This window comes from Falco punctatus (genome assembly GCF_963210335.1).
Source record: "Falco punctatus genome assembly, chromosome: 14".
Lineage (NCBI taxonomy): Eukaryota > Metazoa > Chordata > Aves > Falconiformes > Falconidae > Falco > Falco punctatus.
The window spans coordinates 9903729-9921696 of NC_137594.1; the positions used below are offsets into that span (position 1 = coordinate 9903729).

Here is a 17968-nt window from a genome sequence, read left to right on the forward strand (position 1 = left end):
TGTTCCTGGATAGATCTCTCTCCAACAGTTGTCCTTTAGGCAGCATTGATTTCACAACCTTCCCAACCCACTCCACAGTTTGGATAACATAACCTGATCCTAAATGTACAAATCTATAAATCTATGTAAGCATTTTCTGCTACTTCATCAGCACATCAGCATTAATGAGTTGGGGGGGGGGGGGGAAGCATAATAAAATAAAATAATCTAATTTATCCTCCACTCCATAATTGCTCTTTGTCACTACACGAGCACCCTAGGAACATCAGGAGACTTACACCAGGCAGGGACTTGGCTCATTACCCATAAAAACAATTGGCACATGTCATTGGAATAGGTCATTAACTCCAGTCACAAAGAACCCAAAATGTAAGCACATAACTCATTAAGTGCTTGAGCAATGAACAACAACAACAACAAAAAAAGAACAAGATGAAATAAAATAATAAAAAAATCAATCATTTGAATGTCTATATGAACAGGCCAAACCTGTTTCTGAGATACAAAGCATTCCAAATTAAGGTTTTAAGTTGGCGTTAGATGATTAAGTTTAGTAACTGCTATTTAACATTTCTGATAATTTTAAATATTTTCCCAAAATACTCAGTAAAGTGGCTGGAATTTCTAGAGAAAAATCCATCACTTGATGGAATTAATTAACAAAATACCATGTACTGGGGTTCCAGGTTATGATTTGAGTGAAAAGGTATGTTTGTGAGCTATGTAAAACCTGACATTTTTAGGATTTAATACTTTCCTATTAGAATGGTAGAAAATGCTGACATAGATTTTTACATTTAGGGACTGGCTATGAAATTTAAACTCTTGCATGAGGGTCCAGGAAGCTGCAACATCGGAAGAAGAGCTGTTAGAGAGATGGTCATATCCAGGGTGTATCAGTGTCATACCAGTTGCTCAGAGGAGAAACAGGCTGGGCTGGGCTGGGCTGGTGTGTGCACTCCAAAAAAACCCAACAGAAACCCATGCAGAGATAAGCTGCAGAACAGATGTGTGGGTCCACTAATGTACTTCCACCCAACTGTGAAGACTGAATCTGTTAATGTCAGTCCTGATTAATTTTATATGTGAAAAATAAATAGCACAGGTATAAAAAATTGCTTTGTTTGACCACCAGCAATACACTTCAACCATCAATTTAGAAATGTAATTGTACTAAATTTAGCTTGTACTGTCATGGTAAATATAAGTCTTGAGGAATATCCAGTCTTAACCTTTATTCTTATGGACATTCGCCATCCACAGAGTGTTTAGAGAAGTAAAGGATAAAGCATCAACACTTAAAATGAAAGGCTATGTGAAATAAAAAATGATGCTCACTCGCTTGAAGGTCTGTCAAAGACCTGAAAGGGCATAATCAGGAGCCATTAATAGATTGTACAACACTTTCATCAAGGGCCAAAAAAAGCAAGAGACTTCAAACCTGAGAAATACAGCTTTAAGAACATAACGTAGATCTTTTCTTTATTCATCTTCATCAAAAATCAAAGTGGATTTGTTCCTTGAAAATGACTACCATAACTATGCTTGCAAATAGCTATGAACTTGGAGTACTGAAAGGCATGACACGAAGCCACTTGGAGACTTCTTTCAAATGCTGTCAGTCTAATTGGAGAGATTTCTGCCGTGATTTTTTGTTTTAACCTCCTATTTCCCTGCAATGATTTCTAAAAGTTCTTGTGGTCTGAGCAGAGTAATGAATGCTACTCGCTTTTTTATAGTGTCTTTCACCATCCACAGCAGAATTATGAAAAAGGGAAAAAAGGTAAACCAGCTAATCCAGCACTGCTGCAGGGCAGGTACATTTTCTAGTATTCTTGACCAATTTGATTTAACACACAAGATGGCCCTCAAGAAATAGGGCTTCTTTGTCCACTAACAGAAAAGTCCACACTATGTCTCCCTGGTCATACCATAGGTATATTTCTAATATAACATGATCCAGTGGTTTAAAAAATGAACTGTAGGGTTAGGAATCCTTCTAATGTAATCTTAACCTTAAAAAGCATCTCACTTTGCAACACAAAGGAAATAATCCAGATTCTAAGGCTCTGTATTTTACTAGCAGTATGTAATATTTATCTATTCACATGTGTGCTGTGATAATCCATCAGTTACTGCTTTTTGAATAGATCTGATAGTATACAAATACAGGTACTGGTAGTAAATAAGTTGTTACTTACTCTGTGGGAACTTTGGTGGGTTGTCATTGACATCTGTAAGTGTAATTGTCACTTTGGTTGTCCCTGAGAGGCCTCCCATGTGTCCTCCCATATCTTTTGCCTGTATTACAACATGATACTCTTCCTTAGCTTCTCTATCCATATTTGGAAGGGCAGTTCGGATAATTCCTATAAATACAAAAAAAATATGGCACATACAAATTTTCATATGTTCACATCAGGAGAAATTGGACACTGCATTTTTAGCTTGCATTAAAACACAGCAATACTTGCAGTGTTGGTGCAGATTCTGTTTTCCCTACACTGTGCATCATGCTATGCAAGGAAAGTAGCCGAAATATTCAACACAGCTGAACACAGAACAACCCTGGAAGAACTACAGTTCAGTGTTGAAACTGCCATTTTTATCATATCATATCATATATCATATATCATATCATACCACAAAAGAAACAGCATCATCGCTCTAGTGTAGTGTAACCAGAAGCTCTATTGAATACCAGGGGACCAGCCAGCAAAAAAGCTTAGCTGGAATCGAGAGAGAATGAAGGAAGCTTTGCACAGACACATCAGTAGATATATCCAACTGTACTGCCTCAGTCAATATACTTAGTTCTTCATTTTAATGTATTCCAGTTATGAGGTCCTACTCAAATAAACTGCTCAATAATACCTGTTTGAGCTTCCACCGAGAAGTACGGCTGACCTTCAAGAATACTGTAAACCAATTTGGCACTGTTCCCATAGGTAGGATCATCAGCATCTGAAGCTGTTACCTGAATAACTGATGTACCTAAAAGTGGAAAGCAAACACAGAAGGAATACAGTCAAAGCAAATGTGTCTGTAAGAAGCATGCGGATGCTTTCAGTCATACAGCATAACTATTTCTTAACTTTTTCCCAGATTCGGTAAATGAAAAAGAAATGTACTTGGCCATTTATATACGACAAAATAGACTTGTACGATCCAAAAAGATTTGTCATCGGCTGTGATGTGGATTCGTGTTCTAAACACTGAATATATAGAAGCCAGCAGTCACTCTGTACCAGTATAGTTTTTTCCCTCGGTAGTTTAAGCCTTAGATTGTTTTTGTCATTAGCCAAACAATAGTTTTCTGTTTACATTTTCCTCAGTAAGCTGCAGAGAAATCTTTCCTACAGAAATCTCTGAGATAGACAGAAGCTTAAACAGAAGACGAAAATGGAATAGATAGTGTGGCAGTAACTCCTTAGCTTTGTTATGCAGCTCTGCCAAAGGAATGATGATGTTTACCCCAGAGGATTCACACCCCATAAATTCCAGGGGACACTCACATTCCTTCCTAGAAGGAAACAGTCCTGTTCTAGGAAACCTCTAGAGACACTTCAATCGTGACAGCTAGTAGCTGTGCAGGGTTTGATTTGGTCAGCAAAGTAAGACAAATTGACTGAGTCACTGGCTGAGCATGAAGTAAATTTTACTTCCCAATAAGAAATAAAGCCATGATGTACTGACAATGCAACATCTTCCATAGGGCCAGGAGCTGAAGCGCATTTACAAGTACTTACCTACATTTGATCTCTCTGGCACATTGGCATGGTAGTTTTCATGAAGAAACTCAGGCGGGTTGTCATTTATATCTTGAACTTTAACAATGAATTCAGAAGGTGGTTCCAAAGGTCTGTTAGTGTTCCTGTCTACAGCTTGTGCTGTCAGAGTGTACTGAGCTCTCTCCTCCCGGTCCAGTGTCTTTGTTGCATGGATGTTCCCTGATTTGTCATCAATAACAAAAATGATTCCTGCTCCTTCACCTGAGAGAATGTATTTAATGTTTCCATCTCCAGAATCAATATCTGAATGAAGCTACAAAACGAGAAACAGACACACCTTAACAAGACGGTATACTTGTTATATATGCATTTATGAATGCATACATATGCATTTATGAAAGAAAAAAGTTCAGGAAATATTATCATTTCATAGTTATCAAAAATCTTGTCTTACATCAGGTGATAATCCGTATGCAGGCACACGCTGTGAACACATCTGCCCTGCGCTCAGAGAAGCTGCCTGCGCAGACTTGCATGCTACCGCATGTAGTGTGCTACTGAGACCCAAGCTTTAAGATTTAAGGTTTAAGATTTAAGGAAGAGAATGCATGAGAAGATATTTAGAAAAGGTTCTTTTTTCAAATGAGGTTGGAAGGAAGAGTCACTTTTACAAAGATTTTGTACCCTACTTACTAATGTATGTAAAAAGCTGTTAAGTGACAAACGGGATGTGACGAATGAGCCAATCGGTGATTGCCAACAAGTTTTTAATTACAACCTCTTCATTGTAAAGGAAGTAACAAAACCTTACATTCTTATTTTCACAACCATGTATTTATATTTATGTATTTATATTCTGTTTGTGTTAGACACTAACAGAATAAAATATTAGTCCAGGATGCGTGTACATAGATATATATCTTCCTCTACACATAGCCTTCATATATTTAGTTTTACTGATAACATAAAATTAAAGAAATTAAGAGATACCTACAGAGCAGTACACTTTTACTGAGCTGCTGGGTTAAGGCATTACATTTTAATGACCGTTTTTAAAGACCCAAGGATGATACCAGATATTCTTGATGCATATTGTTGCTCAAGTGTTTGCTGTGGTTCTTGCTGTCGTGTTAGATAACAGCTTGTACCCCTTCATTCAAAGACTGTTGAGGTCAATGGAAAAGTCTGTATTGACTTAGGTAGTATATTGCTTAAGACCTTAATTGAGCTACAATAGAACGATTAATTCTTAGGTGAATCAGGCAGCTGCTGAAGAAGCAACTAATACAACAGAAAAGCAATGGCAAGGAAAGAAAGCAACTCACAAAAACAATAACATAAATTAATAAAATTAATTCAAGAATGAAAACCAAATTCTTTCTTACCCTTCCTACCAGTACAGGATCTGGTCCTGTATACTCTTCTATAACAAAGAACTGATTCCACACCCAGCCTCTTTTTGAACGATGCAGAACTTGTCCTTCTTTTCCCTTTTCATGGTGACCATGAAGTGATGGCCTTGCGTGGTTCAGTTTGTCTGTAGTTACGGCATGGCTGTAATACAGCACACCCAGGCAGATAAGAGCGGCATGTAAACAATTGTCCTCCTTCATTTTTGGTTATTTTGTAGGCACAGGAGTATCCAAGAATCTACCCCTTCCACCTTGGAAGTCAAGAAGTTTGGGGCTACTGAAAAGTTTCAGATAAAATGTTCTGCACATAGGATGCCACCACACATTAAACACATCACCTTAATGCTCTGTAGCTTCCCAACTTAATTCCTGAAAGAAAAAAAAAAAATGGAGAAGATGGTTTTGTTATGTCTTTGAGGTGCAATTCTCTTTTATTAAGAAAATAAAACTAGGACTGCCTTGGGAAATGTCAAGATAATAAGAAGATTAAAATATATTCATAATTATTAATACTGAGTAATGAGTATATTTGGTGTTTTGTTACATGTACCTGCCACCTTGTAAAATCTCCTGACTTGCTTGTTAGGGCCCTCATTTGGAAGTTGAAAGATAGAGAATCATATTCTCTCATGATTCTTCCGAATGGATTTAGCCCAAGATGCAAGGTAGCTATAGAAACACCTAATTTATATCGACGCCCTCTTTGGAGCTTAGATACAAACCTTAGATCCAAGCTGTTAAGCCATAGGTTTAGATGTAAGATAGATACCAAGATACTTGCTTATGGACTATTTCTACACATGCCTTTTCATGACCAACAGACTTTCATGTTGAAAATAACTACCTATGTTTTCCTAGGCAGGAGCAGCGGCTGACAGAACTCCAAGGACCTACATTTTGGATTTAGACCCTTGAAGTAGCCCTTCTGCCTCCCTCTGAGGATCAAGTTGTCAAAGCAGAGAAGCAGCACTGATTGCCAATTCGGCTGCCTTTGTGCTGGTGATGACAAATGCTACAAACCAATAAAAACATATTCCGGTACCTTTGATAATATAACAATTGATTTGGCTATTTGTTCCTACTTTCCCTGTGATTTAAATTACCAGAATGATATTGATTTCTTACTTTCTAATAATTCTTAAAACACTAGATCAGAATTAATATTTGAAGCAAAAATTGCGAAATACAGTGAAAACTGAACTGAGGTCTATACCTCCAGCAGCTAACAATCCATCAAAAAGGCCACTTTCACCTACCCATGGGGTTTCCAACACATAGTACTCCAATCTCTACAGAACAGCCAAGTTTTACAAGGTCCCTACGATGTTTGGTTTAGCTTTCAGTGTAATTCACTTTACTCTTCTGCAAGATAGTAATAAAACATTCAAAGTTATATTCATACAGGCATGTGTATAAAGATATGCTACCACCTTCTTTAAAACAGCATGACTTTTTAAATGAGAAATAAGGAGATCTTAACACAGTATCTGTGGCGGAGAAAATATGAATATAGGGAAACGCTTGAACGTATATCAAATTCTATAACTCCAGAAACAGATAAACATCTCACTAGCAGCCTTTGCACAGCTACAGGAAAATACACACCCAATATTGACAGACAGGGGTTTATAAATAAGTAATTCATAATTAAGGAATGAAATATTTGGGTTTGTTTCCTCAAAAAAATGATGTTTTTCTTTTTATTTTGTTGAAAACTGAAATCATGTCAATTACACCACCACAATGGCTCCAGCATAATGAATTAAACGAAAGTCACACGTATAGATGCAAATATAACCTGGCTTTCCTAAGCATACTTATTAAGTACATTTGGTGTATCCATTTAATTTTTTACTGTTGTTGTATGATGTCACATTACAGATGACTCATACCAGCATGGAAGACATGAAAAAGAAAACAATATTAATTTGGTCAGAAAAATGCTTTCATTCTGATACAATATAAGCGTGTGAAGTGTGGAGCATTAGGTCTGTGGTGGAAGTGGCTTAAATATGAAAAGCCCTTCAACACTAGTTATCATAGTGCATTCATATGATAATAGCTACTCCTAAAAAGAAAGGACACTTCTTTTACCCCCCAGTTTGGCACAGAAAAAATAAAGTTGAACCCCTTAATATGCAACATTTACTTACTAAGTTTCCGTATCATTTAACTTTACTAAACAATAGTAAGTCTTCTTAAATATAAGCCATCAAATTCTCTACTAATCCCACAGCTGTAAAATTAGTTATTCTGTCCTGTTTAGTAAACACCTCTGGGTTTACATCCTTGTGCCAGGTGTAAATTTAACACCACAGCAAGCAGGCTGTGAGGTCACCTCTTTTGGCTGCTTTGTCTACAGAAATTTATGGATGCAACCAAATTCTACGTATTAAGGCCAGTTCAGTCTGCTTCATAATCGCCTTCAGTTAACCAACGATACTGCTGTCTGAGATGTAGTGTGGTATGGAGTCTCCTTTGAGCCAAATGGTCTTCAGTGCCATGCACAGGATACCTAATTACGCTGGGCAAGTACAATTGCTATAGGGATCTATAGCATGAATAATATGCTCCAAGCTGAAATGAAATAGGAAGGTATGCTTAGGCAGCTGTGCATTGTTAAACCTGCTGTGGAAAAAAAAAAAAAAACCAAAACAAACAAACAAACAAACAAACAAACAAAAAACCCCAAAACTGCTTGCATTAATAGATTTTGGATGCACTCGAAAATTAAATTCACTGATAATTATTCATCATTAACATCACATAATGATCTCAATGATGAAAATAAGTAAATAAATATGACCATTATTCCCAAACTTCTCGATACTGTTATGTAAATCAGTAAACACTTTATAAAGATACTTACTTAACAATAATGGAAGAGCCAAGCTGATACATAAGCTGCTTATTATCAGCTATTCAAGAGTGAAGTGCTGGAAACAAAATCGTAATCACACAACCATGCTTAATTTACTAATAAGTATTTAAAGCAAAAACTGTTTGGTACCTTTTGTTTTATCCTCTGCATATAAATGTACAGAGAGGAAGCCACAAGGCTAACATGTCTTCAAGATAATAAAAATATCTCTCATCCACTACTTGGGCTAAAAAGAAATCACTAAGTCTCTTTACGGTAATTGCTTCTGTTTTGAGTTATAATGTGAAAGGACTCCATGCAAGTCATACCGGGTTGGCTCTTTAGTAAGTGACCTACTGCTCGATAGGCTGCAATTAAGCTAGAGCTGCAGGCAGTGTGTCTCCCTGGCTTCCCTGTGCCCCTCTCGCCTTCTCCCTTCCTGAAGTTCACAGTCTCTGTCCAGTTACACAGCGGCTGCCACAGCAGTGAGCCCTCCAACTCCCATCGGCACAAGAAGAGCCAACAGAATAAATGAACAGGGTTCCGCTGAACTTTATGAAATTACTTACATTCAAAACCACTACAATTTGGCTTTTTATAAACTATATTCCTCCTAAAAGGAAAGGTGCAGAAGACACTCTTAAAAAGTTAAAGCTAAAATAAACTTAATTAAAAGCCAAAGCAGTATTATTAACAACAACAAAGCCGTCTTCTATCTTCTTTTTTTTTCCCCAAATAATCTACTTAAACCCTTTCAAACATTTTAACATCAACTTGGCTGCTGAAAGCCTACAGTTTCCTACTTCTTCAAGCTGAAAATATGGAAAAACTGTTAAAGAACTTATAAAGAAATTCCTTTTCTCTTGTGGAAAAATACCTCATAGCCCTGTACCAGTGGAATACGGATCTGAAGACATCAGCTGCCGCAGCTGCCAGGACCGCTGCTCTGGTAAGCGTCCGCAAATTCTGTGTGCAGCACTTCTACCCAGGCACTGCACAACACTACACAGATAGCGAACTGTCAGAATCATTTGCTGTGGATGTTTCTCGTCTTTTCACAAAATCAGTCTTGCAACTATCCTCAACATTATTGTTATTTCTGCACATGGATTATATTCCTCAATGACAGCAAAGCCATCTCCGTGGGCAATTGGCCAAACTGCAACATCCTGATTTTTTCCATTGTTGTCTAGAATTGCACAACATTTAATTTTGAAATCCTGTTTTCCTAAGAAATCTGTAAAAAATCTGCTTCCCACTTCCTTAAATGTAGTGGATGCCAGGTTTGAACTAAGATGGACTTTTTCTTATAAGGAAGAATTCCATTAACATATTTTAACTGCATACAAGCAAATGTTGGCAATTTTGGTACTGAATAATAGCTCTGCAGGGATAAAGGGAAAAAAGACTTAAGTAGCCACCACACAAGGTCAAATCACATCAGAAAGGCACATGAATGCAATAAGATTCCCAAATGTTGTCCGTGTAAGTTGATCAGTTGAGGTATGCAGGACTGAGAAATGTTAAAACAGCGTCTAGTCACATACATGGTGAGGCGTATACACAGAATGTTCAGATGTAAGGAAAGATCTCTCTAAATAATTGCGAGAGCATGCTTTCAGGGCACTTGTACCTACATAGATGGTATGTCTATGTTTCACACTTGCAGTTGTTACTGAATTCTGGAAACGAAAAGCCAGCAAGTTTCAATTTTAACCTAAGTCTGTTCTTCTGCTGTTAGAAAATAAAATTCATCAATATTCCTAAAGAAGGTATGCTAGTCAACTAATTCAGAACACATCTGTCATCAATTTGAAAAACTGTATAACCATGCCCACAGACTATGGCACGGAGTAGAGCCAGGGTCTTGACTCCTCCAACACATCGCCTCCGCTGCCCTTGCCCTGAGACCGCAGAGCTCCCAACGCGCAGCACAGCCCAGCAGAGGTGGTGCGACAGGCTTACCCCTGCTCTGACAGGCTAAGCTAAAATGTCAGTCTGCTCTACAAAACTTCACGCACAAATCTGAATGACTGTTCACGGATGACTAATAGATAAAACTAAAGAGCCAGCAAACACTGTTCTAATGACAAGACCAGTCGCGGAAGTGAAGTCTAGCCAATTTTAAATTTCTTTCATCATATTTATAGCAAAAATAATCCCAAACAATCATGATGACTTCCTGTGGGCTATTAAATGACCATATGCCAAATTACAATAGACTAAACAATTTTTCTGATTTGTCTAGGCCATAACTTCTGGATGATACATTAAAATAGCAATTGTTCTCAGGAATACACTTGGCAGAAAGCAGTCAAGAGCACAGCGTAGCAATATAATAATGGATGATTATGTTCTGAAATGTTTTGCAAAAGTATCAAGTAAATATAGTAAACTCCCAGTCCAAATGAGATTTTAGCTGTAATTAGAATTAGCTGAAAAGATGAATGATCTATTTTACAATAATTTTATCATCAGACAAGGAAATGAATAGTTTTTTAATGACAGAATAAATATTGTATCATATTAGTTCTGGAGTTAAGAGTGCCTGAGATTTGGGCATAAGAACGGAGAGGTGGGCACAGCTGGCTGAGCCCCCGGTGCCCGTGGAGGGAGAGACCCGCTGCGGCCAGGCAATGCCCCCAGCCCTGCAGGGGCCCTCCTCCCTGTAATCAGGCATAGCAAAACTAACAAGAATCTGGGCATTTTTGTGCTTTTGGGATAGGGCTGTTCTGAGCAGCCTCAGGGCTCATACTCCTGGTTTAACTTAAATGGTTAGCTAAAAGTCTCTTTCTTCCTTGAATACTGTAATTGAGGTCATGAAAAATAAGCAGTTCACATGGAAAGAAGGTAGGAAAAAGATTTCCAGATCAAATAATCAGTCGAGTCCCACTGAGCCCATACTGGTCAATCTTCAGGGTGTCTAATGAATTTAACTACTTCGGGAGTTTTTAGTAACGTACATGAATTGAGGGATGTGGAATAGTTTTGTGCACAACTGTTTCATTACTCGTGCATTGGTGAACATATGCATAGCAGTGTAAAAGCAGAAGTTCAGTCTAGCAGGTATTTTTATCCTCTTGTACACTGCTGCATTCAAAATACCTGATGCCCAAGTATTTTCAAGAAATACATACAAATTAATATAAAAATGTTTTTTAAGGATCCTAGTTCTTGCTGCAGAAAGCTATTCAGCCCTAACCAATTTAGTTTCACACATCTCGATAACCTAACATTTGGGTTTAATTTTTTTTCCCCTGTTTAACAAACTTTGTTCTCTTCCCTTGACTCATTTCAAGAAAACAGTACATAAAGGTAAACAAATAGCCTGGTCCCTTTTGTTTATGAAACAAGATAAAATAAGAACGAGTATCTTCCACATTTAAAATTAAATTAAGTTATTCCCTTAATTACTTTTTGATTTTAAACTGTTCTGCATTATCAGATCAATCTCTGAATACTTCTTAGCTTAAACTCACTATACAATATACTTGTGGAAAGGAAAGGATCTCATTTTATTTACATGAAATAAAATTATGCAACACATCAAGATCTGCTATACAACACGTCTAGTTTCCATGACACATATAGCAAAGCCAGTTCTTAAAATAAATCCTTTAGTCCTGAAAAATGCCAAGCTTTCTGTGAGATACCCTATATCTGGACAAAACTGGAATTAGGATTATTGCATTTTTCCACTGGAACTAGAGTATGCCTGATTTTTCCTTGACAGAGCTACTTACACGATACGCAGAATTGAGAGAGGTACAACACTGGTGTATCATCATTTGCAAGGTCTACTTTAAATGGAATGAGGCAACGTCAGCTTTTTTAACTTTCAGCTGCACCCCAGCTGTTAAGGGCTTTCTGCATGTCTTTTCAGTCAGGAAATCAGCCCATTAGGAGATGGAGTTCTGTTTCTCCAAACGAACCACTTATCCCAGGACAGCACTGGGACATAGAGATCTATTCATACACCAGCAGAGCTCCCTCCCAAAGTACCAGGACCGTGGCCCTTACCCATCACATACAAAAGAGGAAAATTAAAAACGAAAGGACTTAATATATAGCAAACTGACTTTATGAATATGACTAACCCCATGAGACTAGTCATGTATATATGTATCTACTGGGAATCAAGCATTAAAGGCCCATATGCAGTAGCCTAATGTAAAACATTTTGTTTAAATGACAAGAGCTCTGATTTCTGATACAGGAAAAGATTTTCATGCTGTGTAAGTAACTGGTAAATCTCATTCTTCCCAATGTGCAATTCTAAAACAGACCGCCAGAAACTAACACCCCGTGAGCCCTTCCGAAACACTGAATCTCTCTTCTTGCTGAAGCATATTTCAGGTCTCACTGGAGTGAACAGCAAACAACCCTCATCTGAATGCAAATTGATATAAAGTCTTTTGTGTCATTCACAAAATATAATTAGCCTTATGAGACAGAAGTGTTTAGTCAAGAAAAGGAAATTTTTCATATTTAAAGATACTTGGGAAAAAAAGTCTTTTAGTTATTCCACTGAATACTGAGAACCTTATACTCCCCCAGTTCATACTCTGCTGTTTTGCACAGGAACACAATGCAATTGTAAAGGATTATAAGCAGAGGCTGCAGTTCTGCAAAGTATATATATATAACTTTATATATGGTGTGCAAACAGCCAAGGTACTAGGGGTATCCCACTACAGAGGGATTCTAGGTCATGGCAAGATTTGTATGTACTAAATACATAAATAAAATCTTTGCAGAACTGGTGATTCTCATCTTTAGCAATAGAAGTTGCTTAAAAAATGCTAAGTTTTGTAGAATCCTATTCTGAGTTCTGTAGAATCCTATGAAAGGAAATCTTAATCCTTTGCATTTTTAAATTATGTTTTATAGCACTGTATTGGATTACTGAGATGTTTAAAGCCAATAATCCCCAGCTGCTCCAAACAATAGGTTTTGAAATGTAGCCATATTTTCCTGTAGCAGCTTTGAGATTCAGTATTAGGAAGCCATAGACAAAATCATAAAATGATGCCTCTCTGAAAATAGAAGTCATTTTGCAGGGAAGAGGAAGAAAAATAACCTCCTGACTAATATGATGCGATATATCCTTCAGTATCCACCTCTGAAATCATCATGGAAGGAAAGTATTTTCATCAGGCTTTGATTTAATTTGTGCTCATTCAAGATGACTGAAATTGCTGTTTGGTGTACTTCATACAAAGCAGTAGAAAGTAGGAAGACAACTTCGTACATTATGAAGTGAATGACATAGAAATAAGCCTGAGAGAGTGATATTAAAAGGCTTGGGAAATGAAAAATGGCTGTAAACAGAGTTTTACATTTACTTGCTGCCCTGGGGAGATCCACTTAAGATAAATGTGACAGAGGCTGTCTGTTTTTAAGCATAAACTCTACGGGAAAACAACTAGCACAAGAAAGGTAGTCTTATTAAAGAACGTGGTGATTGATAGAGTCATTTAAAGTAATGACTAAGCTCTTGGTAGAGTTTATTTTAAATAGTAATTGTGTTCTTGTGCATCTCAGACAAAGTGGAATTCTCATAATTTCCTGTATACTCAAAGGCCAATATAGCCACAGCCTACGTCCATGCTAGTTTCAATATAGTTTGCTATTATTTAAGTGGCTATAAGTGACACCCTGAGGAAGAAATAAAGGACAACTAAAGTCACCTTACATCCAACTACTAATGCTGTACTTACATGCTAAGCCAACCTTAAATATATTTTTTTCTTTAAGAATTTATACTTTCGAATAGCTAAATACCACTTGTGCTGTGACTGACAGTCTTTTTGGTTTATGCCAAAAGCAAGACAGAAAGTCACAATTAAACAGTGATAACTGAAAACCTATCAAAAGCTAATGACTACAGCCAGGCCTCAATCTGTGGTGCTGTACTTACAGCTTCATTTCTAGAGGCAGCTTCAGCAGTGCTGCTGAAATTCCCAACTATTATAAGCATCTTGTGTGGTCTTTATATGACTAGTGTCTTCCTCTACAAAACATTTTTCCACTTTGAATATAATTCTACTAGACTACTCGACCTGCCAGTCCCTTTCAATTTGGTCTCCCTCAAGTAGGAAAGCTTCTGATAAAAGATTGCCACTTCGGAAGCACATGCAAACCACCCTGAAGCAGTTTGTTTAAGGCTAGTAACCATTGTGACTCTCATTTAGAGAGGTTCACATAATTAGATTCTCTATAACACTTATCTTTATAAAACTTGACAAGTTAGTGAATTACGAAGAGTCTCTTTTTCAAATAAATTTGCTAGAGAAAGAAAGGTGAGAGCTACATTTCTAATCAAAGAGCCTTCTCCTTTTCTCAGTTTTCTTGGAGCTGCAGAGGGAAGAGTTCAGATCCTTCAGCCATGAACATGTAAGGTTCTTTTTGATGGTTTGCTCAATTGTTCCAGTTTAGTGCAAATTTCTTCCATAAAGAGCATAAAAGCCACTTTGAGATTTTCTGAATGAAAAACTGAATCAATAATTAATTTTTTCATAGGCAGAGATTGTCTGTGAAGAGACCTATTTTGGCTCAATAGCATGAAATAGTAACATCAGAATACTCAAACACATTCTTAATACAGTGTCAGTAGCTCTAATAAAGGAGACCACCACTGTTTAAGTACCTAATGGGAGGCTACAGCTGAAAGGACCAAAACTGCAACTTTAAATTATTATCTACAATCCAGTAAATCACAAGATTGTAATTCAAACAATATTTGCATAAGTATCATCTGAGATGTCTGGTTGTAAGCAGTCACCATAGAATATTTCCATTAAACTTAAAAAACAAACACAAAGAAAACACCACCTTCACTAGACACAACCTTCCCTCTGGCTTCCTGTGCAGCCTGACCTGCTTCGACTACTAATCAGAGAAACTATGCATTTTCAGTGTTCCAAAGCTATAAGGACTAAGACATAATTCCCAGTATTATGCAAAATAATGCATTATCCCAGAAACGCAACAAGAGGTGCTAAGGTGATGCAATTAGATGCTAAGCGTATAAATAGCACAAAAAGATAGGCTTGTCAGCTTGCAATTAAAATTTGTTTTTCATGCAAATGATACATTTGCAGAAAAGGGCAAATGGTTCAGCATATTTTGCATGAACGTAACTCATTGTGAGTTAAACCTGTTCATTACATACCTCTAACTGATCATATGAAACACTAATACATACCAGAGATCATGGATCGGTGCTATTTCTGACCTGTAAACAGAGATACTGCAACAAAACACTTCATTTCTGTTCTTCTTCTGATAGAAGCCATTAACAACAGCAGCTTTAAGGCAATGCCTTCCGACAGTAGGAACAATGTCTGGCACCATGAAATCATGCAGTAGGGGCAAAATTCAAATACCTCAAACCTATAGCTGCTCTTGCACAAAAGCTCTAGTTTCAGAAAATGATGTTCCACAGAAAGCCGGTCATAGGAAATTGGCAAAAATATACATTTGTTTAATTAGATTAATGTTACTCATAGCTGAATCCAAGGATCAGCTGGAATCAGATGTATCCTGGAAGTGCATTGTATGGTTTGGAGATACAAATACCCTAACTTTTGCCACCATTTCCCTGATGTCAAGGGTAAGTCTTGACCTTAAGAGCACAATAATCAGGACTTGTAGCATATATCTGCACCTTAGATCACCAACACCTTTTTTAACAGGACAGTATAAAAGCACTTGAGCGTGAATGAACATGTGTGTGCAGTCAGGTAAAGCTTTAACTTCCAAATCAATAACGGATAGTTTTCTCCCTAATTAAGACCAATTAAATGTTACTTAAAAATGAGCTTGTGAAAGAGGAAAACCACCTGACACTTGGTAGAACTGTTGGATTGAAAACAGTCTATTTCTTGGATGGAATGACCTTAATATGAGACAAATACAGGGGAAGGGATTTATATTCGTAGGAGAAAAACAGAGGCCAGTAACAATAATAAAAACAATTAACACACATGAATATATATATATATTCACACACACACACACATATATAAAAAGACTGAAATCTTTGGTCGAAAGTATAGGATTAGGCATTTTTTTCCCATTAAATATACCCTTACATTCAGCAATATTTCCTACCAAAATGCTCTTTTCAAAAAGTTGCCAGGGTGATATCACTATTTCAATCCAACCAATTTCCTTTGAAGTCTCCCATAATGGTAATGAAATAAATTGCTCTTGCAGTAATTACGTTTTTTCTGGAAAGGGAACTATTAGGGTGAAGAGAGAGATGAGAGTCTGTCACCAAACATATTCTTTCTAAATACATTGGTACTTGTTACACTTACTGGAAGAAGAATGGAATACTTAGAAACTTTGGACCTCTCCAGTTTTTGTAAAGGAAATGTCAACTTCACAGTTGAAGTAAGAAACAAACTAAAATCACTGCTGACAGTCCTGGGAGTGCATAGAGAAAGAAAATGGAAGTTGTGTCAATAGAAAGCTTTTAAAGACCATATGTGTTAAGCCCAAGAGAGCTAGCGTGAGCTAGGAGCCCAAATTATACGTTGAAGCAAGTAGCTGGTGGACAAGTTGAAGGTGACTGAAAGCCCAAGACTAATGAGCGAGTGTATTGTATAAAATGGCACTCTCCATGCGAGCACAAATACATCATGCTTGCAAGAGCACGAGGCTTTGGAGACCAGGTTACTATAGTTCTGTTAAGAACATTCTGTGTATGGCAATTCGTCAGATCAAATACCTCTCATCTCTGTGAATTTTATCATCTTTGATAGAGAGAAATGAGGCTTTCACAGTTCCAAGTAGTTTCAAATTACATAACTTTATGTTTCATCTGTACTTTTCCTCTTGTTTACAAATCAGGCTAAAATCATTAGTTGCAGTGTGTTGAGTGTACCAGGAGGTTTTTTTATGTTTTTTCCTCACTTTGCTCTCCCTGTCATTTGTTGAAAATTGCCATATACTTGCCAAGCAACCTGTAGCATCCACTGATTTAACCATCAGAACAGGTGCCATAAGCCTCTACCTTGTTCTTCAGTCTAGCCTGATATCTCAGACTTCACAGAATTTATATTGTACTTTATATACAGTATTATATAATACTGATGCTCGCTGATTTTGTTCACATTACAAAGAATCTGGAGTTTTTCAATTAAAAACCTATACAAAACTTCATTTCTTTGTGTATAATAATAGAATACTTTGCTTATTTCTTTGCATATAATGCTGAACACTTCCATCTTCCTTTTTCCTTCAAATCACTTTGGTAAATAACATAAGGTTACATAAGACTAACCCATACAGATTAGTATTTGAATTTCTTTATGGAATCTTTACAGCATCACATCCAAGGATAGTGATACAGTGCTCTTCTACAATGCTAACCCTATATTTTCTTGCCACTCCAAAGACCAAAAGACAGTGTTTTCAACTTAAAAACTCACAAGAGTGAGCAAAAGGAAAAGGAATGATTTGGTACTACTTGTACTTCACCTACAATCAAAAATAGCTTCCTGGAAATGCAGTGGTCAGAGAGAATAAAGCACCAGACAGGCACCAGCTGGAGAAACTGGATCTGGGGATTCATCCAAGAACTGGGAACACATCTTTCTGAACAGACAGGCATGTTACTTGTTCAAATGTAATGGCTGTCAGGGTAAACACTGCCTTAAAAAAACTTAACATGTTTTGTTGTTTTTTCTAAAACTTTTTGTGCCAATTTTGTGGACACCTTCTGGCTTAAGCTTCAGTGAGTGAGCCTAACCCAAAGGATGATAAATACATATTATAAGCAGGGAGAACTCATCATGAAGGTCATAGGCAGGCACTTATGCTATGCTATTTGTAAACACAGCTATAACTAAACCCAACTATAATATGTAACACGAGTGATTATGTAAGAATAAGACTGCCAATATGAATGTTTAGTAAATGCATATTTAATAATAGAATTTAATTAAACAGCATAA

General features: G+C 37.0%; 1 protein-coding gene across 2 annotated transcripts in view; it reads right to left on the reverse strand.

The window, feature by feature from the left end:
- The window catches only part of CDH11 (cadherin 11), an 82107-nt gene that overhangs the window by 15314 nt on the left and 48825 nt on the right, over nt 1–17968 (reverse strand). The window contains exons 3-7 of one of the 2 annotated variants that reach the window (XM_080411181.1): nt 6400–6505; nt 5117–5512; nt 3750–4044; nt 2875–2994; nt 2202–2369 (exon numbers count right to left, since the gene is read on the reverse strand). In XM_080411181.1, coding sequence (XP_080267307.1) covers nt 2202–2369; nt 2875–2994; nt 3750–4044; nt 5117–5344 — 811 coding nt within the window. In that variant the 5' untranslated portion in view covers nt 5345–5512; nt 6400–6505. The remainder of the gene's footprint in view (nt 1–2201; nt 2370–2874; nt 2995–3749; nt 4045–5116; nt 5513–6399; nt 6506–17968) is intronic. The other variant, XM_080411180.1, reaches the window with a different exon arrangement.